A 25,063-nucleotide genomic window follows, 5' to 3' on the forward strand; every position below is an offset into this window, starting at 1 on the left:
CCTGCTCGCCCCGGCGCTGGAGGCACGATGTAGGGCAGCAGCTCCCCAAAACCATTGTTCAGGGCTGTGGCAGCTCCCCCTTGCCCCCAAAATCACCTCCCGGGAGATCCCCGTCCAGGGCTGGGTAGCATCGGGGCTGGAGACGAACCGGAGGAGCCGGAGGGTTAATCCAGCTGGCAGCGGGTGTCCGGGATCCTCCCGCCTTGTTCACCCAGCACCGGGGGCCAAAGTGGGGGCCAAAGGTACCAGCTGGTGATTCCAGCGGGGAGGAGGCGGCAGCCGCTTCATCTCCTCCCCTGGCTTTGCGACAGCTCGCTTCCCTAACCCTGGAGCAGAGAGGTGAGCGTGCCCCAAGCCACGGGTCCTGCCCTGACCTGCCAACGTCTCATAAATCGGTCAAGGATAAAGATGCCAAGAAAAAAAACATTTAAAAACTGAATAATTCTGCTCGTTTATGAACGCTGGGGAGCGGCCGGACTGCGAGCTCTGCAGCTGGAGGGCCTCGTGTTCAGCTGCTCACCTTCTGTACGCGGTTTGGTACCTCTGGTGATTGAGACGATGGCGTTTTTTAATCCTGTTTTTTCCATTAATACGCCAGAAGTGCGATGGACTTGGACGGTCGTGACGTGGGCTCGGTAAACTTTCTGTGTTGGTGTTGCTGGGTGTGTGCGGCCGATTCTGATCTGTTGAATGAGGAAAACGGCGGCAAAGTGATTTGTTGTGCGTGGCAGCTCTGGGAGGAGAGTGGAAGCCCCTGGTTGCTGGCTGGAAACAAGGGGGGAGATGAAGGGTTCGGAGTGGGGGGAATGAAGAGGATTTTTTTAATCCTATAACTTGACCTGCTTATTAGTTAATAACTCAACTAATCCCTAATCCAGGGGGGAAGAGCCGCGGCCGCTCGCTGAGCTCCCCGGGAGCAGCGTGGCGGAGGGGCTGTTGAGGTGAGCGCGGGGGTCTCAGGGAGGGCGGGAGGCTGAAGCGGGGAGCTCCCCGTGGAGCTGGTCCGGCTCCTTGGGGCCTGCAGCCCCCCCAGAGCCTGCGGCCGAAGATGGAGCGGGGCAAATGCTGCCTCTGAGGGGGGTCAGCCAGTGGCCGCGGTGCCCCCCGAGCCGGGAGGGCTGGGGACAGGCTGCGGCCAGGCCCGTGTGCCCCCGAGCTGCCGGAGCCCCCCCGGGGTGAGGCACAAGCTGCTGGGGCTGCAGCTGGTCTGTTACTGCTAAAATTATAGAATCCCAGAATCATCCCGGTTGGAAAAGCCCTTGAAGCTCCTCCAGCCCCACCATGAACCTCCCCCTGACCGTTCCCAACTCCACCAGATCCCTCAGCGCTGGCTCAACCCGACTCTTCAACCCCTCCAGGGATGGGGACTCCCCCCCTGCCCTGGGCAGCCCCTTCCAACGCCCAACAACCCCTTCTGCAAAGAAATCCTTCCTAAGAGCCAGTCTGACCCTGCCCTGGGGCAGCTTGAGGCCAAAATAAGGCGCTTTGGGCCTCTTCGCGCTGTTCCCAGTCTCGCTAATCTCTTGTCTAGACTCCCCTGGGCAGCGTTCGGCTGCCCCTTCTCCTCCGGCTGGGTGTGGGGGGGGCGGCGGGCTGGAGCGCCCCCGGCGGAGGCTTTGGGGTGCTCCCCCTGCCCCCCTCCAGCCCCTTTCCGCAGCCCTGGAGGCGGTGGAGCCCCCGCGGGCGCTGGGCAGGCGCTGAGGGGGCGCTGAGGGGCCGCGGTGTCCCCCCGCTCCCGCACTCCATGTCCCGGCGTGCCCCGCGCCCGCGCCGCCATCTCCCGCCGCCGGACTCGCGTTCCCAGGGTGCCCCGCGGCGCGCAGGGGCGGGCCCGTCACGTGACGCGGGGTATATAAGGGGCGGCGCAGCGCCGGCGGCCCCATTGTTGTCGGCGAGCGGCGGCGGGGCGGGTCCGCGGGCCGCAGCCCCACGCGCCCAGCCGCCCCCGGGAGCCGCCCCCGCCCGGCCCCGCCCCGCCCCGGGGCACCCGGTGAGTGGAGGGGGGGTGGGGGGGTCCCCCTGCGCTGCCCCTCCCCCGCCCCGGCGGGCTGGGGGGGCGCAGAGGGGCTGGGGGGAGGGGGGGTGCGGCCTCTTCTTCCTCTTGCAGCCGGGGGCTTGTGGGGATGGGGGGTGCAGCTGGGGAGGGGCTATAGGGGATGGGGGGGCTTCTTCGGCTGGGGGGGCTGTAGGGGATGCAGGGGCCTATGGGGATGGGGGGGCCTATAGGGGACGGGGGCCTTTTCCAGCTGGGGGCCTGTAGAGGATGCAGGGGCCTATGGGGATGAGGGGCCTTCTCTAGCTAGAGGACATATAGAGGGTGCGGGGGCCTATAGGGATGGGGGGGCCTTTTCTAGCTGGGGGGCATATAGAGGGTGGGGGGACATGTAGGGGATGGGGGGGCTTTTCTAGCTGGGGGGACGTATAGAGAGTGGGGGGCCTATAGGGGATGGGGGTCATTTTCTAGCTGGGGGACATAGAGAAGATGGGGGGACTATAGGGGATGGGGGGGCATTTTCTAGCTGGGGGATGTAGGGAAGATGCAGGGGCCTATAGGGGATGAGGGGCTTTTTCTAGCTGGGGGACATATAGGGGATGGGGGGGGCTTTTCTAGCTGGGAGGCATATAGAGGGTGGGGGGACATGTAGGGGATGGGGGTCATCTTCTAGCTGGGGGACATAGAGAAGGTGTGGGGGCCTATAGGGGATGGGGGGGCCTTTTCTAGCTGAGGGGACATATAGAGGGTGGGAGGCCTATAGGGGATGGAGGGGCCTTTTCTAGCTGGGGGACATATTGAGGATGCAGGAGCCTATAGGGGATGAGTGGGGGGTTTTCTAGCTGGGGGATGTAGGGAAGATGCAGGGGCCTATAGGGGATGGGGGGGCTTTTTCTAGCTAGGGGACATACAGAGGGTGGGGGGACATGTAGGGGATGGGGGTCATTTTCTAGCTGGGGGACCTTGAGAAGGTGGGGGGACCTATAGGGGATGGGGGGGCCTTTTCTAGCTGGGGGGACATATAGAGGGTGGGGGGCCTGTAGGGGATGGGGGTCATTTTCTAGCTGGGGGACATATTGAGGGTGAGAGGCCTATAGGGGATGGGGGGGCTTTTTCTAGCTGGGGGACATATAGAGGGTGGGGGGCCTATAGGGGATGGGGGGGGTTTCTAGCTGGGGGACATATTGAGGATGCAGGGGCCTATAGGGGATGGGGGGGGGTTCTAGCTGGGGGACGTAGGGAAGATGCAGGGGCCTATAGGGGATGGGGGGGCTTTTTCTAGCTGGGGGACATATAGAGGGTGGGGGGCCTATAGGGATGGGGGGCCTTTTCTAGCTGGGGGACATATGGGGGGGGGGCTTTTCTAGCTGAGGGAGGGGACGCTCTAGAGGATGCAGGGGCCTATAGGGTATGGGGGCCTCCCAGCTGGAGAACCTGTAGGTGATATGGGGGACCCGTACAGCTGAGGGCCTGGGGCGGGGGGGAGCTATAGAGGACGTAGGGGCCCTTATAGCCGGGGCCTCCCCTCTGCTGTGTTTTGGGGGCCTGTACGGAATTGGGCACATACTTGTGTTTGGGGGGGATGTGGGGGGGCTTGTGGCTGGGGCTGTCCTGTACCTGGGGGGGCTGTGGGGGGGCTTTTATATCCAAGGGCCCTATGGAGGACACGGGGTGCCCTTAGAGCTGCTTTGTCCTCTAGCTGGGGCCCTGTAGAGGGTGTGGGGGGACCTTACAGGTGGGGGCCACCCAGTGCAGGGGATATGGGGGTCACATTAGGGCGGAGCCAGGGCTGGGGGGGGGGGCCCGCGGGGTGGTGGGAAGGAGCCGGTGGTGATGGTGGGACACGGTGGTGTGGAGGAGGAGCCGTCCTGGGGTGGCCTGGTCCAGTGTCCCTGAAGGTGGGGAGGGGTCATTGCACGAGGCACTTGTCCCGTCACAGGTGCTGGGAGGTGAGGAGGGGGCTGGGATATTGGTGGCCGGTGGTGGGACCTCCACTAGCCCCCACATGGAGAAGGTCGCCCTTTGCCCCGCCGCTCCTTGAGCTTCCTGCGGTGGGAGCCGGGGTCTGCGCGGGAGTGGACCCCCCCCCCCAGTGCTCTGGAGCCCCCGGACTCAGGTGCTCCGCGTCTCCTCGTGGGGCAGTAGCCAGGGCCAGCTGCCTCCAGCCATCCGTGGCCGTGGCCACTGTCTGGAGGGAGTCCAGGAGCCCGTGTCAGCCAACGCGTGAGGGCTTGTCCCTCTGAGAAGAGCACCCAGGAGCCAGGGCTGAGCTCAGCTACCCCCCGCTCGCCCTTGGGAGGAGTTGGACCAGTGGGGCAACTGTGGCGACCTTCTGCAGCCCTGCCCTCGCCTTCAGGGTCTCCCTTGGCCTTGTCAGGGTCTCCCCAACCTCCAGGGTCTCCCCAACCTTCAGGCTCTTTGGATCAAGGTGCCCCGTGGAGCCACCATGCGCCATGTGGGCTGGACCCACCTTTACAACTTGGTTCTGGTGACGGGAAAAGGGACCAGAGTCGGGTTTTTTTGGGCCTGGCCTTTTCCGCAGCACCCGCCTGACCCTCCCCGGGAGGCCGGGCTGCAGCGGGGGAAGACCTGCCCCCCCTCAGGCAGCACCCCGGGGTGATTCGGGGGCTCGAGGACAACCCCGACCCATCGCCGCTGATTGTGATGCCGGTTGCGTAAGCGCAGGCTCCAGCGCTTGAGCTGTGGGAGACGTAGCCTAGATTTCCTCGTTAGCTGCGTTCGTTAGCGGCAGCATAGAGGAAGACGCTGAATCTTCTGCCGTTTGTTGGAAAAATTGGAAGCCAGGCGCTCGCCGAAGTGCTGGTGGCGTTAGGACGGGCTCAGGCTGAACCCGGCTGAAGCTCAGCCCAGCGAATCCACCCACCTCCCAGGCGCGTCCTCGGGGAAAGCCTCCGACCTGAGCTCCTCACGGTGGCCAAGCGGCCAGTCCCTTCTGTCCCCACCGAGGTGGAAATTATTTAATCTCATTTCTAGGCTCGTCCATACGAGATTCTGCCCTAATTCCTGCCCTGGGATAACACCTGGATTTGACAGACCACGGGCCGGGAGCGACGTGCGCTGGGTGTTGGGCGGGTGGAGGCGTCCCCCGATCTGAGCATTTTTCCGGCTCCTCGCTTAATTCTGCAGCAATTATCAAGCCGGAGATTAATTATTTCCCCCCTCGGAGGGGGACTGACGTGCTCCGCTGTGTCTGGCCGCACGCTCGAGCACGCCGGACCCTTCCCAAGCGGTGCCAAAGCTAAAGCAGAGCCCTTCTGCCGCGCCGGGGGGTCCCCGTCCCGTTGGCCGTCCCTGAGGAGGTGAGCTGCTTGCTTTGCTCTCTGGAGGAAGCGCGGGGCGGGGGTTTGACCCCCCCGTGGGTTCCCGTTTGCTTTCCCTCGGCAATAAACGCCCGTTTCCTTGTCCTCGGTGGGCTCGGGGCTTTGCCGTACGACCCGGTGGGGCCATGGCGAGATGGTGGGAGCTGCTTTTCCGCTTCCCGGGGGGCACTGAAGGGTGTTTTATTCTGCACGACCGCAAAGCTGCGGGGCTGTGGTTGCTTTCGGGGCTGGCGGCGAGCGGGGGGTGCTCGGCACCTCACGCATTCCCCCCCCTCAACGTCACGGCGTGATGCTCTGCAGTGATGCTGCCGTGTCATCCCCAGCAATGTTAATCCTGCTGCATAATTGGTAACGAGGGAGAGAGCCGAGCCGGGGGGTGACTGCCGGAGGGGAAGCCCCTTTTTGGGGGGGTTTCACCCAGGGGTGAGACGTTTTCCAGTTGAAATCGCTGCCGAGAGCCGTCCTTAGCTCAGGGGTGGGAGGAATACGAAATTGCAGCCTGGCTCCTTCCAGCCCCTGGCTCTGCCTTTGCGCTCCTGGGAGACGCCGAGCGCTGCAACGGAATAAAATGGGCTCCCTCGGTTATTCCTCTGTTAGATTTTATCCTGCGTGCTGTGATCCCGTCTTAAATACGCCTGTTATCGGGGCTGGGATGCTTCTCCAGTGTCCGTTGGGCTGCTGCTTAGCCCGGGGGTCTCTCCCTGTACACATAGATATTTTTATTTTCTTCCTTCTTGCACATCATTCCCGCCCGCTCCTTGTCTGGCTGCTGAAATAATCCCCCATCCCCGTATTTGACGCCTTGAAATCCTGGGAAGCTTTGTCAGGATCCACTTTTGGCTCTTCCTTCTTACAGGAAACTTACTTAAACCCCCCAAAATTGATGTTCGAGGGATGCAGTTAAAGCAGTTTGTAGAGGGAAGTAAATACGAGGAGGAAAAAGCTTGAGCATCCTCCAAGTTACCCGGTCCTGATCCATGGGTGAATTTTTGGGAGCCATCACAAAATCCGGAGGATCACAGGATGCTCAGAGGGTCTCCACCTGGTAATTACTAATTACTCGGAATATCTGGAAATAAAACCGCTCAGGAATTGCTCTTTTGGTCTCCACCCGGGCAACACGATGGAGGAGCAGCCCGGCAGCGCGTCCAGCGTGGAGCGAGGCTCATCGGAGGCGGCGCCGGAGTCACCGGAGGCGAAACGGAGCTGGTTGGTGGGTCCTGGCCCGAGGGCGGCGCGTCCCTTGGCGTCAAGAAATGAATTTTGGGGACCACGGAGCATCTCCCGCCCTTCCTCCTCTCCTGAAAGCCAGCAACTGGCAAACCGGGAGCGTGGGTTTTTTGCAGCGTGCCGGCGTTAATTCCTCGTGAGGGGCCGCGCTCGTTAGGCCTTGGATGAGCTTCGAGCCGGCGAGTTTCCCTGACGGGCTCTTGGAGCCCCGTGGCTGCAGCGGCTCTGCCTCGGGAGGCTCTTTGCATCCCTGGTCACGCAAGTTCCGTCTCTGTCCTGAACCCCTCCCCGCTGCCAAAGACAATTCCAGCAACAGCTGACATGGAAAAAAAGAATATTTTTAGTTGGGCTCTTTTCAGCGTGGTTTAAGAGTGGAAAGAAGGGGAATTGGGGTTGCGTGGCCCCTTCCTCACGGTATTTGAGTCACGGTTTTTCTTTGCCCTTCCCAATCCCCTCCTCGGGGCTTTGCCTCCATTTAAAAACCGAACACAACCTGCAAACGGCCTATTTTCATTTTCTCCCCCACCCTGACTCTTCCCACCGTCGTTAATAGATTTATTATTTTTTTCTTTGGCTCAGGAGGCGAGGAGGGAGGAGGAGAGGCTTCCCCTGCAGGATAAGCCTGGGATGAGCCAGCTCTTTGCCCTCTCTCTCCTTAAACCTTCGCTTAAGCCAGACCCTGACCTCAGGGCCGAAAATCCTCACGCTGCTGCAGAGCCCGATCCCACGCGAGGGTGGGGGTCTCCCATCCTCCTCGGAGAGGCTCTGGGGACGTCTCTGGGCACCCAACCCCCTGCTCTGTGCTGGGTCCCGGGGGCTTCTGAGCTGCCGGGCTTGTCTCCGTGCCCTGGGTATTTTCAAAAGTGGATTTTTTTATTTTGAAAAAAGGGTAATTTGAGATAATAAATGAATTAAACTGGCCTTTGCGTCGCACGGGGGCTGCTGCCACCACGCTGATGGAGGAGGAAGAGGAGGAAGAGGATGCCCGCATGGACAGGGGAGCTTCTACCGTGGAGAAATGAGATGAAAACTTCATTTTCCGGCTGCTTCATCCCCACAACATCTCCCCAAGCTCCTCGCTGCTCCTGGTTCCCCGTCCTCAGCCCCAGCTGTCCCTCGAGGCAGCACCCCTGGGTGGGTGCCCACCTCGCTGGGTTTGGCTTCTCTTCCCCCAGCTCTGGGGCAGTTCTGACCCCCCAGCGCGGCGAGTCGGTGCTTTATGAGAAACACAATTAATAGGAACCATCTCCCGGTGGATCCGTCCCCGACCGGAGTTGGATGCTGCTGGTGGGGGTCTCCACCTGGACACCGTCACTGATTTTTCTCACCGTAAGTGAAGGGGTTTTAGATGATATTTTGAAGATTTGCGTTGGAGGGAATGGGAGAAACCACGGAGACTCTCCTCATTAATTATCTTCTTCCTTAAACGAGGCCGACGAAGACGCCTGAGCCCTGGGACAAGCAGCACCCACAGGAGCCCAACCAGGGACCTCCTGAGCACAGAAACGGGGCCGTTTTGGGGCGATTGAAGGTGGTAAAACAAGGGGGGGGGGACACACATGGTGCCAACGATGCTCAAGTGGGTGTTTTCCGCCTCTGCTTCTCCCCTCGGATCGTGAGTGCAATCGGTGTCGTTAAATCAGCTCCTTAATTGGGCTGATGTTACACTGGTTCAACAGCTGCTTTCCCCCCCCTCCTTTAGCAGCAGGATTAAACAATTTGCCCACAAAAAAAAAAAAAACCCAAACCACCCCGAAAAGCTGTGTTTAAACCCAAGCTGTGACATCTGTGGGGCAGGGAACTGCATCCTGCTCGGGGGCTTCGCCCTGGCCCCGGTGAAACCTTTTTGGGGGGAAGAAGGGCACCAGCGTTGCCCTTTTGGCTTTAAGGACGCTGGAGGCGGCGCAGAGCCCGTCCCTGAGCTGCATGCGGGTGCGGGCAGAGCTTCCCTTTGCCCATTTACCCCCGAATCGCACCCAAAAACCCCCTGGTACCCCCCGGGGCTGCCGTACCCCGGTTGCCGTACCCCGGTTGCCGTTGGCTGACATGCTTTTTTTCGAAGCCGGTTGTTCCGTTGCCATGAGAACGGCGGTTGGAGCAGAGGAAACACAAAGCAGAGAGGAGGCTCCAGCGGTGGGTGCTGGGCTCCCCGGGCCGGGCCGGGGCATCCCGGGAGAATTCCGGGGGGGGGGGGGGGGGCGAGGGCGGCCCCGGGAGCCGCTGGGGTTGGGGCGACCCGACGGCATCGGGCGGGCGCGGAGCGACGCTGCTCTTCCCACGGCAGGATCAGCTCCCAGAAATTCCTCACCCAAGCTGGAGCCGAGTGTTTTTCCCGGCTTCCCGTGGGCCAAGCGCCGGTTTTGGAGCACGTAGGCACCAGCGAGGGGGCAGGAAAATGCCAGAGACACTCACAGCAAAATCCTACGGGGGTTTGTTCCCTTCCTGTAGCTCGGACGGAGCCGCTGACCCAACGTCAGCGATGGGTGAATAACCCCTGGTGTGTCCCGAGCTCTTCTAAACTTTATTTTTTTTACCGTGGAGCGCCGAGGCGCCGGTGCAGGTTGTTTCACGGGTGTTTCACGGGTGTTTCATGGTGAAGCGCGGCGAGGGCGACACGAGCCCTTTGCTTTAGAAACCTGCGTCTCCTTTCGCTGGCGGGTCATTCGGGAAGAGTTTGGGTGGTGGGAGCTGCAGCCGCCACCCTGCCCAACCACCCGACCCCTCCAGGGCTGCCCAAAACTGAAAGCGAGCATTAAATAAAATTAAATAATATAAAATGAGGGTGAGCGGCTGCCTCCTGCAGCGGGGAGGATGCGCTCGCCTCCGAGAACCGCAGGGACGTGTCGGGGGTCGGAGGTTTTCCGCGGGGTGGGGAGGGCAGGGGTGGGGAAGCCGCTCTAAGAGCCAGGGAAAAGCTTCCCGGGTTGTCCCGAGGGACGGGGGCTCGTCCCAAACGCTGTGACGGCTTCTCGCCCCCCCGCAGGGACGCGGTGACCCGCCAGCAGCTCCGGGGGCCGGCAGCGGCAGTGGGGGGCAGAGCGGCCCCGCCTCGGCACCCGGCGCCTCTCCATGCGAACCGCGGCCCAATGGATGCGATCGCCAGCGCCGGCCTCAAGAGGAAGTTTGAGGATGCGGACGTGGGCTCGCCCGGCTCCAACTCGGACGACGAGATCTCCAACAGCGACAGCGCCGACAGCTGCGACAGCGTCAACCCCTCCAGCTCCAGCGGCTTCATACGTGAGTGGTGGGGAAGGGCCCGGCCCCAGCCCCGGCCCCGGGGGCCTCTGACCCGAGCACCAGGGACCTGGGTGTGGGGCTGGTTCTGCCCTTCCGCAGTGTGGGGCTGGTTCTTCCCCTCACCCAGTGTGGGGCTGGTTCTTCCCCTCACCCAGTGTGGGGCTGGTTCTTCCCCTCCCCAGTGTGGGGCTGGCTCTGCCCTTCCCCAATGTGGGGCTGGTTCTGCCCTTCCCCAGTGTGGGGCTGGTTCTGCCCCTCCCCTGCCCATCCCCTGTTCCCGCTCTGGGTCACAATCCGGATGATCTCCCCAGTCCTCTCAGTCCAGGTTGTTGCAGACCCCGGGGAATTCAGATATTGACCCCACATTGATTGTCCAAGGCCCAGCCTGGACCGTTCCTCCCCCCATCCTGCGTTGGCCCCTGCTGAGGTATTTTGGTGGCCGAAGGGGGCGTCTGGGCTTGCTACAGGTGCCACTGGAGGCCACCAGCACGTGCCCAACCTTCCCCTGGGAGCAGCAGAGCCACTTCCCAGTGGGGCGGGTGGGCTGTGGCACCCCCCGAGGGTATTTTTTTGCTCCTAAGAGCCCCTCTCTGGCTTCCCCCACCGCAGCCACCTCCATCCTGAAGCGGCAGAAGCAGCTCCGCAGGAAGAGCGTCCGCTTCGACCAAGTCACCGTCTACTACTTCGCCCGGCGCCAGGGTTTCACCAGCGTCCCCAGCCAGGGCGGCAGCTCCCTGGGCATGGCCCAGCGCCACAACTCCGTCCGCCGCTACACGCTCTGCGAGTTCGCCCAGGAGCAGGAGGTGAATCACCGGGAGATCCTCCGGGAGCACCTCAAGGAGGAGAAACTCCACGCCAAGAAAATGAAGGTATTGCCGGGGAAGGGGGGTGTGGCCGGTGAAAGGCACGGTCGGGAAACGCCGCGCTGAGCTTTGGTGGAGCTTGGGGTAAGGTGGGAGGAGAGAGATCCAGGCTGCCACCTCACAGCAGGGTGTGTCAGTGAATTTGCAGATGACACCGAGTGAAGCGGGAGTGTTGATCTGCACGAGGGCAGGGAGGCTCCACAGAGAGACTTGGACAGGTTGGATCAGTGGCCAACGTCAATGGGAACGGGCTTCAACGAGGCCAAGTGCCAGGTCCTGCCCTTGGGCCACAACAACCCCCTGCGCGGCTACAGGCTCGGGGAGGAGTGGCTGGAGCTGCCAGTCAGAGAGGGACCTGGGGGGATTGATAACGAGCCAGCATGTGCCCAGGTGGCCAAGAAAGCCAACGGCATCCTGGCTTGTACCAGCACTAGTGTGGCCAGCAGAAGCAGGGAGGTGACAGTCCCCCTGTGCTCTGCACTGGTGAGGCCACACCTGGAGGGTTGTGTCCAGGTTTGGGCACCTCAATCCCAGAGAGATCTCGAGGGGCTGGAGCGAGGGCAGAGGAGGGCAACGAGCTGGGGAAGGGGCTGGAGAATAAATCCTGTGAGGAGCGATGGAAGGAGCTGGGGCTGTTCAGTGTGAGGAGGAGAAGGGGAGGGGAGACCTCATCACTCTCTGCAGCTCCCTGAAAGGACGTTGTGGAGAGGTTGGGGCTGGTCTCTGCTCCCAGGGAATTAGTGACAGAACGAGAGGGAACGGCTTTGAACTGCAACAGGGGAGGGTCAGGCTGGACAGGAGGGAAAAATGTTTCCCCGCCAGAGTGGTCAGAGAGTGGAACAGGCTGCCCAGGGAGGGGGTGGAGTCCCCAACCCCTGGGGGTGTTTAAGGGCCGTTTGGATGAGCTGTGGGGGGATGTGGGGTAGGGGAGAACTTTGTAGAGTCGGGCTGAGGGTTGGACTCGATGATCCCGAGGGGCTTTTCCAACCTGAGTGACTCTGAGATCAGCTGTGGATGGATTTGGCACCGCTCAATTCTTCCTTTTTATTTCTTTTACCTCTTTTTGGTGTCGGTTCTGTGCCCCTGGGCAGGGCCGGCCGGGCAGCATCAGCCTGTGCTGGGCTTGGAGCTGTTGGCCAAAGCCAGGTCTGCGCTGGTAGAAATTCCAGTCTGGGAGGAGGCGGCCGGGCTGGCGGGGGCAGCCCAGGGTCTCCGAGCAGGATCTGGGCGGCTCTGCCTGTTTTCCAGCCCCTCCTCGGGCTGGGGCTGTGCCTCAGGCTGTGCCCGGAGGCTGAGCTCTGCTCGTGGATGCTCTGCAGAGCCTGTGATCCCGGCTCCTGGGCAAAGGGATGCAAATCCAGCCGGCTGCCTCTTTATTTTCTTTATTTTTTCACATTTTTTTTTAAACACAGGCTTTTCCAGCAGCTCCTCAGGAGGCTGTGGACCTCTCCGTCTGCTGCCTCTGCCTCTGCCGGCTTTCAGGGGGCTGGGGACCCCCATTTACCCTCAGTGCCAAGATTTGGGGGTATTTGAGTGCGTGGGGAGGAAGGGCCAGAGCAGGGAGGCGCGTTGTCCCTCCGTTGTCCCTCCGTTGTCCCTCCGTTGTCCCTCCGTTGTCCCTCTGTTGCTTTCAAACCTCATTTTCCCCGGCGGGATGCTCTGCAGCTCCGCTGCTGCTGCCACTTTCCCCACACTCTGGTATTTTAAGTAGCTGCAACCTCCCTTTTTCTCACTATTAGCAGGGCGCTGTGGTGGAGAGAAGACAGAAAAGGGATTCTCTGCTCTGAATTCTTCTTTTAATATTATTTTTTTTTTCCCTTCCCTTCTACAAACTGCTGCCAGCCCACCTGCAGCCTGGCTGGGGGGGAATCGCACGGGGATGGCTCTGGGGGGGTCTCAGCTCGCTGTGCTGGACCCTGCTCGGAGCTGGGGGACAAGGCGGGGCTCTGAGCCGGGTGCTGGGTGGTCGCTGGGGGACCAGGAGCTGGATGGAGGAACGAGCACCCTCCTTCCTGCCTCATCGCCGGGCTTCGGCATCCCCCGGGTGGGCGCTGACTCTGCCCCCCTGCCCCCCAGCTCACCAAGAACGGCACGGTGGAGTCGGAGGAGGCGGACGGCCTGACGCTGGAGGACGTCTCGGACGACGACATCGACGTGGAGAACGTGGAAGTGGACGACTATTTCTTCCTGCAGCCGCTGCCCACCAAACGCCGCCGAGCTCTGCTGCGAGCCTCCGGCGTTCACCGCATCGACGCCGAGGAGAAGCAGGAGCTGCGGGCCATCCGCCTGTCCCGGGAGGAGTGCGGCTGCGACTGCCGCCTCTACTGCGACCCCGAGGCCTGCGCCTGCAGCCAGGCGGGGATTAAATGCCAGGTGAGTTGGGGAAGGGGGGGAAAACCGGGCTCATCCCGTGCCCGTGCTCCCCTCGGGTGCCTGCTGCTCCTGGAGGGGCCGTGGTGCAGCTCCAGCCTTGTTTTGGGGACTTCTCGCGGGGGAAAAGCTTCCCCCAGCGCCAAATCGCCAATGTCAGGCAGCGCCGGGGCGGATTTTAGGCTGTGGGGAGGGATCCTGTGGGATCCTGGAGCTGCCATGTTTGCGTCTCCCTGGCAGGTGGATCGCATGTCCTTCCCCTGCGGCTGCTCCCGGGACGGTTGCGGTAACATGGCCGGGCGGATCGAATTCAACCCCATCCGCGTGCGGACTCACTACCTCCACACCATCATGAAGCTGGAGCTGGAGAACAAGCGTCAGGGCGGGCGCCCGCCGGCGCCGGAGGAGGAGGCGGCGGCTGCTCCCGGCGCCGCTGGCGACTGGCTGGGGCCGCAGCCGGCCGAAACGCAGGACTTCCAGGAGTTCATGGCCGAGAACGAGACGGCCGTCATGCACCTGCAAACGGCCGAGGAGTTGGAAAGGCTGAAGGCTGAGGAAGACTCCAGCAACGGCTCCAGCATGGAGAGTTTGGGCGTTTGCATCCTGGAGGAGCCCCTGGCCGTGCCGGAGGGTTTGTGCCCAGCTCTCGCCTCCCCCATCCTCATCCAAGCCCAGTTACCTCCAGGCTCGTCCGTCCTCTGCTTCGCCGACAGCTCGGAGCCGGCGGCCTCTGCGGCGGGCGACCAGCCCTACTTGAACGATGGGCCTGTGCTCTACTACCAGGTGGAGCAGAGACCGGTGCTGGGGGCCAAGGGGGGCAGCAGCCCCGCGGAGCCACCGCCACCGTCCCCCTGCCCGGCCGAGAAGGACCTCGGCGTCCTCCCTCTCCCCGCCGGGACTTGCAGCCGAGCCGCCGCTGCTGCGAGCAAGGGGGAAGCACCCAAACCCCCTCCCTCCTCCCCGGAGTCCCCCCAGGGCTCCCGAACGGCGGCGGCTCCCCGCTGCCCGCGCTCCCCGTCCCCCCCCCTGCCGCCGGAGCAAGCCCCGGCGCGGGCGCACGACCCCCCCCAGGCCGAGGAGCCCGTGTGAGCCGCCCCGGCCCCTCCTCGGCGCTCATTTATTTATTGACTTTAATATTTTATGGACTGGCAGCGGCCACCGGTGGTTATTTAATTGCGGGGAGGGGGGTGGGTGGGAGGGGGGGGGAGAGCAGGGGCTGCTTTGTACAGAGGATTTTAAACGCGTCCCCTCGCCCGGTGCCTGGAGCCTTTCGCTTGCCCGGCAGAGACGGTTTCCACAGCTCGGCCGATGCCAGCGGCCGCTCGGTTGCCACCCGGCCACGCCTGACCTGGAGCCTCCCGCTTCCCCCGGCAGCTCCTTCTCGTCCTCCATCCTCCGCGCTGCCCCCACCGCAGCCCCGGGCTGCCGGAAGACCTCTTGCCCTCTTTGTTTTTTAAGGAAAAAAGACCTTTTTTCCATCTTTTTTTTTTTTTTTCCTTTGATGAATGTTTACCAGCGCCTCCGAGGGCTCTTCCCCCTGCCCTACGGCGCTGCCCTAGCAGCCACCGGCCACGACGGATCGGGAGGGACCCGCAGCCGGTGCGGAGGCTCCAATCGCACAAGAGAGGCAAGACCGGGGCCTGCAAACACCAAGAAAATTTGGGCAAGTTTTAACCACCTGGATTTGAAGAGCTTGAGCCCTTCAGGGCACGGCTGCGATGGAGAACCGTGTCTGTCTGTCCGTCCCCGTGCTCCACGCCGGCCCCGAGGAATGGTCAAGGCAACCAACTGCCCGGCCAGGCAGTAAAAGCACTTTCCACCCCCCCGGCTCCCCCAGCGCCGGGCCGGGACCCCCCCTTTTTGCCTCCTGCCGCAACAGGCCCCGTTGAAGGTCTCTGCGCGGCGTCGCGAGGGGCAGGACCTGGGGGGACGCTTCTCCGAGCTCCCCTTCCCCCTCCCCAGCAGCTTTAACCTCCCCCCGGCTCCAGCCTTATTCCAGCCGAGGGGAAGCGTCTCCCCTCCGGACTCCGGACGAGCAAATCTGGGCTTTTTATGGAGAGAATCCGATGGAGAAGGGGGAGCGAAGACCCTCTGCTGCCCGCGGGCTTCCTCGGCCGGAGGGTTCAATCCAACCCCCCCCCCCGCCCTCCCCTCTCCTGGGAAAACCCCCCCCGGAGCTGCGCAGGGAACGCTGCTCCCAGGGGAAACGGAGAGCAGGGAAACTGGGGAGGGGGGAGCTGTGGTCTGCTGAAGTGCATTAATTGTTTGGGGGCGGTTTGTGGTGGTTTAAGGCCCTTCTTGTGCTCCTGGCCAGCGCCTCCCTCTGTCGAAAGGTTGTTTAAAGGGGTTCAAAAGCCCTTTGCTGCTCCCACCACCTCGGGGGGCGCTTCCAGCTGAGCCTTAAGCCTGGCTTAACCCCGCTCCCCGCCAGGACCAAGCCCCCCCTGGGGCAGAGCGGAGGGGAAGGGGCTGGTTTCCAGTCCGGGGAGGGGGACCAGCTGGTGCTGAGCCCTGGGGCAGCTCCCCCTGCCCTCAGCCGGCACCCAAGGGCTAAACTCGGGAGGACGAGGCCTCACCCCTCGCCGGGCGCTTCCCCAGCCCCTGCTTCGGCCGGAGGGGGCGATTTTATTTTTTTTTTTTTCCAGCTCCCGCACAAAACGGAGCAACTCCGAGCTGCAAAACCGGAGCAAATAGTGACACCTGAATGGGTTAAAGTCTTTATTTTCCCCCTTTTTTTCTTTTCAACGGACTCGGCGCTCCGTGTCCCGGCTGAGTGGAGGCTCCTTCAACTGACAGAATGAATCCTACGACGCTGGCCAGGATGGGTGCTTTCACAATAAGCAAAGAACTAATAGGATTTATTCTATTTTTACAAAGATAACTATGCTGTTAATAGTGCAATGAAAGTGCATTTCTGCCTTTTATCATTATTTTTTTGTTGGGTTTAAACGTACTCACCGACACTAACGCTGGCTCCTGCTCGATTCGTCGCCGTGTACGAAACCAAACAGCCCATCATCTCCTCTCTGGTGCTACCGGGCTGCGGCGGGAGCCCCCGGCCCCCCCGCAGCGCCGCCCCCCCCAGCGTCCCCCGGCTCCTCCTCCTATTTAAACAGTGACTCTGCGACTCCTAAACCTCCCCGTCTCACACTGTCTAAGGTGGCTTTTTATTTTTAATTTTCCAGTGTGAATCCAAAGCTTGTCCTCCGAGTATTTTTCTTTTATTCCCACCCCCTCCCCGGACCTTTTCTGTTCTTTTCATGGTGATAACGCTGTATTTAAAGAGAATATTTAAGTGTAAAAATAAAAGAAATGTTCGAACTTGCATGGTGAGTTGCGTTTTAAAGGGGGTTACAGCCGCCCTGGTGAATTCCTCTTGCTGGGGGGGGGGCTCAAATTCCTGCAAAAATAGCGAGGGCAGGTGGTTAGGGGAAGGGTTTCCCCCTCAAGAGGTGAGGGAGGAGCTCAGAGCTGGCCTGGCGCATGGGTGGGTGATTTCTACCCCTCCTTTATACCCAAATAACGCTTAAAAAAGGAAATTTTCCAGGCGTTCACGTGCCCCATCCGCAGGTGGAGGAGGTGTGTGGGGTGGGGGGGGACGACACACGGAGTATTCACAGCGCAGGAGGCGCCGTGGGGCCTCCAGGGAGACGCCGGAGCCGCGCGCTTGCTTTTGTCTTTTTAATAAAACACTTAAAGTTGGTTTAAAATTCACTCAACAGCTGGATATTTCTCATGCAGTGACAGGGCGAGGCGCGACGCGGCGGGTTTTCACCCCTGAGCGCAGCCTGCGGCGGGGAGCTGCCCCGAAAGGCCCCAAAACCGCCCTCCGCCGAGCAGAAAGCGCCGGGCTAAGAGCTAATTAGGCAGAACTTAACGAAGGCTGAAGGCGTCGGTGCCGTCCAGCGCTGCCTTTCCGACCCCCTTCGTGGTGGCAGCGGCGAGGGGCGGCCGCAGGGACGCTCCGGGAGGCGGCTGCAGCTGAATGAAAACACGGGACCCCCACCCCGAGGCTCCTGGTAAGAACTCACAGGGCGTGTAGAGGTTTTTCTTGGCCCCTCAGGGAGATTTCTAGATTTAAGACTGCTCAGTGGAGTAAGGAAAGAAACTAAACCCTCTGGGTGAGGCAGAGAGCAGCAAAACCCAAAGTGAACGGAGCCCGCTACGACGAGACCCGGGGGGCTGCAGCGGAGCCGCTGGTTCTCCCCTCCCCAAGTTCAAGTGACACAGTTTGAGCCAAGTCACCTCCCGCGGGCCCCGGGGAGTCACCGACCCGCTCCGACAACACCGAGGGGAAGAGAAGAGCTGGCAGCGGCGCAAACCTCCGGCGCAGGAGGGAGGGAATCGTGTCCTGGCCCCCGCGGCAGCGGCGAGGCCCCTCTCGGCGACTCCGGGTCGTGGGATCCCATTGCCCGATGGGGGGCGCAGTGGCCGGGGGTGGGGGCGCGCAGCCGGCGGCTCGGCCCTCACGCCTTGGCCCTGGGGTAGTTGAGGGACAGCAGGACCATGCTGTTGGCCAGGAGAGAAGCTTCGGAAGCTGGAAAAATAGGAGAGTGGGCTCAGAGCAGCGCTGCTGCGGCCCAACGTGCTCATCCCGAGCTGCCAGCGCAGCACCAGAGGCTGCGGGTCCCCCCCTCACCCCCCGGCCTCTCTCTCCTGGGGATTTTTGCTCTGCTCTGGGCCCCCCCGTTTCCCTCCTGCTGCCGTTTTGCTGCTGTGGGGCTCGAATCCACCACCACAGGCACGGGCTGGCTTCTGCACGGACACGGCCCTGGAGAGAGCCAGCGCGTTCCGTCACGCTTCCTCTCAGGGACGAGGCCTCGGGGCAGCCCAGAGGGGGATAAAGCCACCGTTTGCCCCAAATTTCCCCAGAGGCGACGTTCCCTGGGCCCCCCCCTCGCCCCACCAGGAGCTGCCCCTCGGCCGCCGTTACCTTGGAGCTTGCAGGAGAGCCCCAGCCACTGCTCCAGCCACGCTCTGCACTCGGACGTGCCGAGGCGAGTGGAGTTCAGGCCACGGAGGTAACAAGCCTGCGGAGGAGGGGAGAGGAAAAAAAATAAGGAAACGTTCAGGGATGGGCAGTCCAGGTGACACGAAACGCCAGGGATCGCACCGGGATCCTTCCTCGGCGCGACACGGGGCTGAGCAATGGCGAATCGTGTCCCGTGGGAAAAGGGGCTCAGAGATCCCCGTCCCGGGGAGCGGCCGCGATCCGCCTGGTGGGGGGTCTGCAGGAAGGAGGTGCCGTGCCCCGACACAGCGTCGCTGAGGGCCGGGAGAACGTCAGCACAGGGGCTGGGGGAGGCCTCACCGCTCTCAGCTCCTCCTCGGAGAGTTGGCCCAGGCCCAGGCGCAGCATCGCCCGGTCCAGGTGCCGGATCTCCAGGATGTGGCTCCGCAGGCGATGCCTCAGGAAAAAGGCTGGTAAGTGGGTGGTCAGAAACAGGACCTGGCTCAGGGCTTTCTGGGAGGGAAAACAAGGGCAGGGTCAGCGGTGGGGACGTCCAACCCCTCCAAAAATGGGGGTCGGACCCATTCAGGCACAATGAGACAACTGGGGGAGTTTCACTAAGGCCGAATGTTCTGCCCTTGGGCCACAACAACCCCCAGCAGCGCTCCAGGCCTGGGGAGGAGTGGCTGGAGAGCTGCCGGTCAGAGAGGGACCTGGGGGGGATTGGTAATGAGCCAGCAGTGTGCCCAGGTGGCCAAGAAGGCCAGTGGCATCCTGGCTTGTACCAGCACCAACGTGGCCAGCAGGGACAGGGAAGGGATCTGACCCCTGTGCTGGGCACTGGTGAGGCCGCCCCTCGATGAGTGGGTTCAGTTTTGGGCCCCTCACCCCAAAAAGGCCCTTGAATGACTCGAGCGTGTCCAGAGAAGGGCAACGGAGCTGGTGCAGGGTCTGGAGCACAGGTCTGATGGGGAGCGGCTGAGGGAACTGGGGGGGTTTAGTGTGGAGAAGAGGAGGCTGAGGGGAGACCTCCTGGCCCTCTGCAACTCCCTGAAAGGAGGGTGCAGAGAGGGGGGTGAGTCTCTTGAGCCAAGGAGCCAGCGGCAGGCCAAGAGGGAATGGCCTCAAGCTGCGCCAGGGCAGGGTCAGACTGGCTCTTAGGAAGGATTTCTTTGCAGAAGGGGCTGTTGGGCGTTGGAATGGGCTGCCCAGGGCAGGGGGGGAGTCCCCATCCCTGGAGGGGTTGAAGAGTCGGGTTGAGCCAGCGCTGAGGGATCTGGTGGAGTTGGGAACGGTCAGGGGGAGGTTCATGGTGGGGCTGGAGGAGCTTCAAGGTCATTTTCAACTGAGATGATTCTGGGATTCTGTGTAATTTAATCAGACAGAGCCTCTCCTGTTCCAGACATGCCCTGTATTTTGTTCCCCTTTAATTATCTGGCTTATTGTCCTGCCCATACTGAAACCCTGAGCTGCTCCCGGCAGTTCTCGTTACGCCCAGCGAGCGGGGCAGGGAGCGGGTGTCCAGAGATACGAGCTCTGTCCTGGGCTGGACATGGGTGTCCGGGGCAAGTTCGGGCATGTAGGGTGGCTCAGGTGTGGCCAATGGTCCCAGAGTCAGGGACCTGCAGCAAGGACGGACAAACAGGCTCATTCTGGGGCTGTTTTCACAGAATCACAGGGTTGGAAAGGACCTCAAAGCCCATCCAGTGCCACCCCCGTGTCATGGGCAGGGCCACCTTCCACTAGCCCAGGTTGCCCAAAGCCCCGTCCAACCTGGCCTTGAACCCTTCCAGGGAGGGGGCAGCCACAGCTTCTCTGGGCAACCTGTGCCAGGGCCTCACCCCCCTCACAGGGAAGAATTTCTGCCTTTTATCTCATCTAAATCTCCCCTCTTTCAGTTTAAAACCATCACCCCTCATCCTATCCCTACACTCCTGATAACGAGTCCCTCCCCCCTTTCCTGTAGCCCCTTTCAGCCCTGGGAGGCCACTCTAAGGTCTCCCCGGAGCCTTCCCTTCTCCAGCTGAACCTCCCAACTCTCTCAGCCTGTCCTCACAGGGGGGTGCTCCAGCCCCCCGAGCATCTTCGTGGCCTCCTCTGGCCCCGCTTGAGCTGGGGGACCCCCCCTGGGGGCCCAGAGCTGGACCCAGCACTGCAGGGGGGTCTCCCCAGAGCGGAGCAGAGGGGGAGAATCCCCCCCCTCGCCCTGCTGCCCACACTGCTCTGGGTGCAGCCCAGGATATGCCGTGAGCCCACTGACATTCAGCTTTTCATCTCCAACTGGTTTTAGGGCACAGCCCCCTGCTTGGGGCACAATCGAGTGGATTAGCACCCCAGCACTCTTCAGTAAAAGCTGCACTCACCACGTGAGACACCCGGAGCTTGTTCAGACCCAGCGGGGAGCCCGAAAACAAACTTCTCACGGCGTAGAGTTCAGCCACGCGCGGCTGGGAGCCTCTCTGCACCTGCAAGAGCCACGGCACGTGCTGCCAACACCTCCCACGGGTGTCAGGCAGCAGCAGGCAGGGCCGGGGCGGCGGCAGCACAGGCAGGACGGGCTGTACCGGCCGCAGCGTCGCCGTACCTCGGCGCAGAGCTCCCGCAGGCGCTGCTGGAGCTGCAGCTCAGGCAGGGAACGCGCTGCCAGGGTTAAACTCTCCACCACATCCAGGTACGAGTCTCTCCGGATGGCGTCGTAGGCGTCCAGGAACTCAACCTGCTGCTTGGGGGTCCAGAAGTAGCGGATCAGGAGCTGGCGGGGGAAGAAATACCTTGGGGAGAAGAGGAGACGGGGAGTCAGGGAAGGAAAACCGTGCATGCGAGCCAGGGCAGTCGGGTTTTGTGCTGCTGGAAAAGAGGCACAAGCAGGGGCAGCACATCTGGCCCCAAGGAGCTGCTGACGCTCAGTCCTTCAACGGGGTGAGCTCAGGAATCAGAGAATCACTGAGGCTGGAAAAGACCCTGAGATCATCGAGCCCGGCCGTTAACCCGACACTGCCAAGGCCACCACTCAACCGTGTCCCCAAGTGCCACATTTACATGGCTTTTAAATACCTCCAGGGTGACTCAACCGCTTCCCTGGGCAGCCTGTTCCTGGGCTTGACAACCCTTTCAGTGAAGAAATTTTTTCTGATATTCAACCTAACCCTGCCCTGGCGCAGCTTGAGGCCATTCCCTCTTGGCCTGCCGCTGGCTCCTTGGCTCAAGAGACTCCTCCCCCCTCTCTGCACCCTCCTTTCAGGGAGTTGCAGAGGGCCAGGAGGTCTCCCCTCAGCCTCCTCTTCTCCACACTAAACCCCCCCAGTTCCCTCAGCCGCTCCCCATCAGACCTGTGCTCCAGACCCTGCACCAGCTCCGTTGCCCTTCTCTGGACACGCTCGAGTCATTCAAGGGCCTTTTTGGGGTGAGGGGCCCAAAACTGAACCCACTCATCGAGGGGCGGCCTCCCCAGCGCCGAGCACAGGGGTAAGATCCCTTCCCTGTCCCTGCTGGCCACGCTGGTGCTGATACAAGCCAGGATGCCACTGGCCTTCTTGGCCACCTGGGCACACTGCTGGCTCATACCCAGCCGGCTGTGGACCAACCCCCCCCGGTCTCTTCCTGCCAGGCAGTTCTCCAGCCGCTCTGCCCCACGCCTGCAGCATTACGTGGGGCTGTTGTGCCCCAAGTGCAAGACCTGACACTGAGCTTTGTTAAACCTCCCAGAATTGGCCTCGGCCCATCGATCCGGCCTGTGCAGATCCCTCTGCAGAACCTTCCCACCCTCCAGCAGCTCAATAAATCCAGCAGATGAATGAATCAGTCAGATCTGGGAAGGTAAAGGACACCCGCAGCCTCTCCCTCCTCCGTTAAGCGGGTCACCTCGTCCTGGAAGGAGACAGATCTGCTCATGCAAAGCCGGGGTGAGCTCAGGATGGGGCTCTCTGGGCAATCAGGTCCCCGCTGTGCCCAGCTGGAGCTTCTCCACTGAGGCCGAGGCTCAACACAACCCGGAGATCTCTGCCCCGCGCCGGGCTCTCACCCACCCACCGCACACAAAAGCCAGGGAGCAGAATTGAAAAATCCAGGGATTTAACTGGGATTTAGCACCGGCCTCAGGACAGCTGGCAGGGAGAGGGACGTTCAAAGGACTGCAGACAGCTGGGAGGGAATTGTGCAAGGAGGTTTCTCCAGCCGAGCACACACAGGGCTGTTCCCTGCATGCCGGGGATTATTTCTCTGCGTTCGAGAGCCCGGGCGGGTTCCTGGCACGCGGGAGCCGGAATTGCGAAACAATCACTGGGCTCGTCAGGCTACGGGCATTCTTCATTCCAGTGAGAGGTGGAGCGAGGACGGGAGATCGTCTGGCTGCATTTGTAACTCTAAAAAACACCCGGTTTTGTGAAATTTAAGGTATCAGGGAGCGCAAAGATCGGGGCCACGACGCCAGTACTCACATCAGGACGATGACCAAGAAGTTGGCGAAGGGCGGGATGGCGATCGCTGCGATGGGAAGGGCCTTGAGCACGTCCCTGCGGAACTGCCTCGAAACGAGAAGAGACAATCAGGGTCTGAGGCCACGCTCCCCGCATTCCCTCAAAATTACCAGCCCCGGCCGCAGCTTCCAGACCGCTTTTAGGCAGGGAAGGTGCCTCGCCCAGGGGAATCGGCCTCTCCAAATCACTGCCAAAGCCTTACGCGTGAATTGACTCGGATAGATCGGGTCGGTGGCCAATGGGACCGGGCTTCAACAAGGCCAAGTGCCAGGTCCTGCCCTTGGGCCACAACAACCCCCTGCGTGGCTACAGGCTCAGGGAGGTGTGGCTGGAGCTGTCTGGAAGAGAAGGGTCTGGGGGTTCTCATTGACAGGTGGCTGAACAGGAGCCAGCAGTGTGCCCAGGTGGCCAAGAAAGCCAACGGCATCCTGGCTTGTACCAGCACTAGTGTGGCCAGCAGAAGCAGGGAGGTGACAGTCCCCCTGTGCTCTGCACTGGTGAGGCCACACCTGGAGGGTTGTGTCCAGGTTTGGGCACCTCAATCCCAGAGAGATCTCGAGGGGCTGGAGCGAGGGCAGAGGAGGGCAACGAGCTGGGGAAGGGCCTGGAGAATAAATCCTGTGAGGAGCGATGGAAGGAGCTGGGGCTGTTCAGTGTGAGGAGGAGAAGGGGAGGGGAGACCTCATCACTCTCTGCAGCTCCCTGAAAGGACGCTGTGGAGAGGTTGGTGCTGGTCTCTGCTCCCAGGGAATTAGTGACAGAACGAGAGGGAACGGCTTTGAACTGCAACAGGGGAGGGTCAGGCTGGACAGGAGGGAAAAATGTTTCCCCGGCAGAGTGGTCAGAGAGTGGAACAGGCTGCCCAGGGAGGGGGTGGAGTCCCCACCCCTGGGGGTGTTTAAGGGCCGTTTGGATGAGCTGTGGGGGGATGTGGGGTAGGGGAGAACTTTGTAGAGTCGGGCTGAGGGTTGGACTCGATGATCCCGAGGGGCTTTTCCAACGATTCTGTGACTCTGTGAATTCAAGCCCCTTTTTGAGAGGAGGAGCCGTCCCCAGTGGCAGGGGGGAGGCAGAGCCGGGCATTACGGTACCTGCCGCAGCCTCTCCATCTCCCGGTAAGGAAGCTGCTGAACGCTCAGTCTCTGACGGGACATTTTAGATTTGATTTTTCTTATTTCTTTGGCTTCCAGGAAGAGCGCTTGGATTCCTGTCGGAACAGAGAGCACCTTCAGGTCCCTGATTCTCAGGCAAATGCCTCTGGCAATGCAGTTTTTAGCCCCGGGAAGGGAACAGGCAGCGCATCCAGCTGCCTCCCTTCTCCCCAGAGAAGCAGAAACGTCCTCTCCTCCCTGGGACCCACCTTTCGTGAAAGTCACGTACAGCACGTAGAAACGGGGGAACGTCCTTTCCAAAAACCTCTCGTACCTCCCGTTGATGCGCTTCGCTGTCGACGCCAGGGCGGCGAGGACAGACCTGGAGCTGGCTTTTGTGGAGAGGCAGCACACCGCGGACCTGCAGCCAAATCCACCCCCACGATTATTTCTGTCAGTGTTTTGCTGAAAAGGCTCTGAGGAAAGCGGGGGTTGGCCCCCAGAGAAGCAGGACGCTGGGCTGGGGGGTTCCCAAAGCCCCCAGAGAGGGAACAAGGTGCGGGGAACCCCCCCTGCCCCGCACAGGCAGCCCTGGCCGGCCCCAGGGGGGGCAGCACCGGGGGTGGGGATCAGGAGCAGGGCCCGGGGGGGCGGGTTGGGGGCTCCCGCAGTGCCCGGGGGGGTTGTGCTTGGCGCTGGGAGGGGGACAAGGTGGCACAGGCGGGGGGGGGGCAGGGTCGGTGATGGGGGGGGCGCGCCTGGCGCTGGGGAGGTGGGTGGGGAGTTCAGGGGGGCACGGGGCGGGGGAACGGCTCTGCGGTAAGTAACGGGGAGGGGGCGGTGTCTGGGGGAAATGGGGGGAACCGGGTGGGTGCTGTGGCCAGTACCGGGGGGTGCAGCGGGGGGGGACAAGGCCGGTAACTGGGGGGGGCGGAGGGGGCGGTCGGGGCTATGGCGGGGGGGTCACGGCCGGCCCCAGCGGCAGTAAACGGGTCCCCGCTCACCTCGGCGCCCCCCGGGCGGGGCGCAGCCCCCAGGCGCGGCTCAGGTCGGCGGCGGGGCCGGGGCCGAGGCGCCGCAGCAGCCCGCGGCCGGCAGCCCCGTACAGCGCCATCTTGGCGGGGTCAAAGGGCGAAGGTCACGGCGAGGGGTGGGGCGAGAGCGCGTGCGAGCGGGCGGCGTGAGCGCTGATTGGCTGCCACGCCGGCGCCCGCGTGACGGCGGCAGAAGCGCCGCGTGACCGGTCATGTGACCGTAGGCGGAAGCGGCTCCTCGGGGCCGCCGGGGCGCGAAGTGGGAGGGAGGGTTGGACCGGGCCGAGCCCCCCGCCCCAACCCCCGGGACCGGCGCCGCGGGCCCCCGCCGGGGTTCCCCGTCCCCAGCGCTGCTCTGAGGCTCCCAGGGGAGCCCGGGCGGGCCGCGGCGCTGTCGCGGGCTGCCCCTCCCCTCCCCTTCCCGGCCCGTGGCGCCCCAGCGGCGCCCGGTGGTTCTCCGTTAGGGCCGCCGGGGAAA

At 62.4% G+C, this 25,063-nt stretch overlaps 2 protein-coding genes across 8 annotated transcripts; one reads left to right on the forward strand and one right to left on the reverse strand.

The window, feature by feature from the left end:
- Window positions 1-1,900: 1,900 nt before the first annotated feature.
- CSRNP2 (cysteine and serine rich nuclear protein 2) lies at window positions 1,901-16,359 on the forward strand. 7 transcript variants are annotated; one of them, XM_074853692.1, is made up of 7 exons: window positions 1,901-1,990; window positions 4,988-7,893; window positions 7,996-9,061; window positions 9,548-9,801; window positions 10,411-10,670; window positions 12,741-13,037; window positions 13,275-16,359. In XM_074853692.1, the coding sequence occupies exons 4-7, from the start codon at window positions 9,651-9,653 to the stop codon at window positions 14,121-14,123; spliced, it is 1,557 nt and encodes a 518-aa protein (XP_074709793.1). In that variant the 5' UTR covers window positions 1,901-1,990; window positions 4,988-7,893; window positions 7,996-9,061; window positions 9,548-9,650; the 3' UTR covers window positions 14,124-16,359. The 7 variants fall into 7 exon arrangements, with proteins under 7 accessions (XP_074709793.1, XP_074709795.1, XP_074709790.1 ...); XM_074853689.1 differs by lacking the exon at window positions 1,901-1,990 and having other exon boundaries at window positions 3,797-5,313; window positions 6,191-7,893; XM_074853688.1 differs by lacking the exon at window positions 1,901-1,990 and having other exon boundaries at window positions 3,797-7,893.
- Window positions 16,360-16,701: 342 nt separating this feature from the next.
- Window positions 16,702-24,672, reverse strand: LETMD1 (LETM1 domain containing 1). The gene is made up of 9 exons (XM_074853695.1): window positions 24,556-24,672; window positions 23,821-23,972; window positions 23,552-23,667; window positions 22,422-22,504; window positions 20,570-20,756; window positions 20,349-20,450; window positions 18,346-18,498; window positions 17,968-18,064; window positions 16,702-17,571 (listed from the first exon to the last, which is right to left on the reverse strand). Exons 1-9 carry the CDS (start codon window positions 24,663-24,665, stop codon window positions 17,501-17,503), a joined length of 1,071 nt encoding a protein of 356 aa, XP_074709796.1. The 5' UTR covers window positions 24,666-24,672; the 3' UTR covers window positions 16,702-17,500.
- Window positions 24,673-25,063: the final 391 nt, after the last annotated feature.

The sequence above is a fragment of the Strix uralensis genome, chromosome 33, assembly GCF_047716275.1.
Source record: "Strix uralensis isolate ZFMK-TIS-50842 chromosome 33, bStrUra1, whole genome shotgun sequence".
NCBI classification, from domain to species: Eukaryota; Metazoa; Chordata; class Aves; order Strigiformes; family Strigidae; genus Strix; species Strix uralensis.

What these genes read in the sequence shown, in the direction of transcription:
- CSRNP2 (XM_074853692.1), top strand. Translation starts at nt 9,651, where the DNA reads ATGGATGCGATCGCCAGCGCCGGCCTCAAGAGGAAGTTTGAGGATGCG. An exon ending in CAGCTCCAGCGGCTTCATAC is followed by an intron (nt 9,802 to 10,410) that starts GTGAGTGGTGGG and finishes CCCCCACCGCAG; the next exon opens with CCACCTCCATCCTGAAGCGG. An exon ending in AGGCGGGGATTAAATGCCAG is followed by an intron (nt 13,038 to 13,274) that starts GTGAGTTGGGGA and finishes TCTCCCTGGCAG; the next exon opens with GTGGATCGCATGTCCTTCCC.
- LETMD1 (XM_074853695.1), bottom strand. Translation starts at nt 24,665, where the DNA reads ATGGCGCTGTACGGGGCTGCCGGCCGCGGGCTGCTGCGGCGCCTCGGC. An exon ending in TTCTTGGTCATCGTCCTGAT is followed by an intron (nt 20,757 to 22,421) that starts GTGAGTACTGGC and finishes CTTCTCCCCAAG; the next exon opens with GTATTTCTTCCCCCGCCAGC. An exon ending in AGCTCCGGGTGTCTCACGTG is followed by an intron (nt 18,499 to 20,348) that starts GTGAGTGCAGCT and finishes TTTCCCTCCCAG; the next exon opens with AAAGCCCTGAGCCAGGTCCT.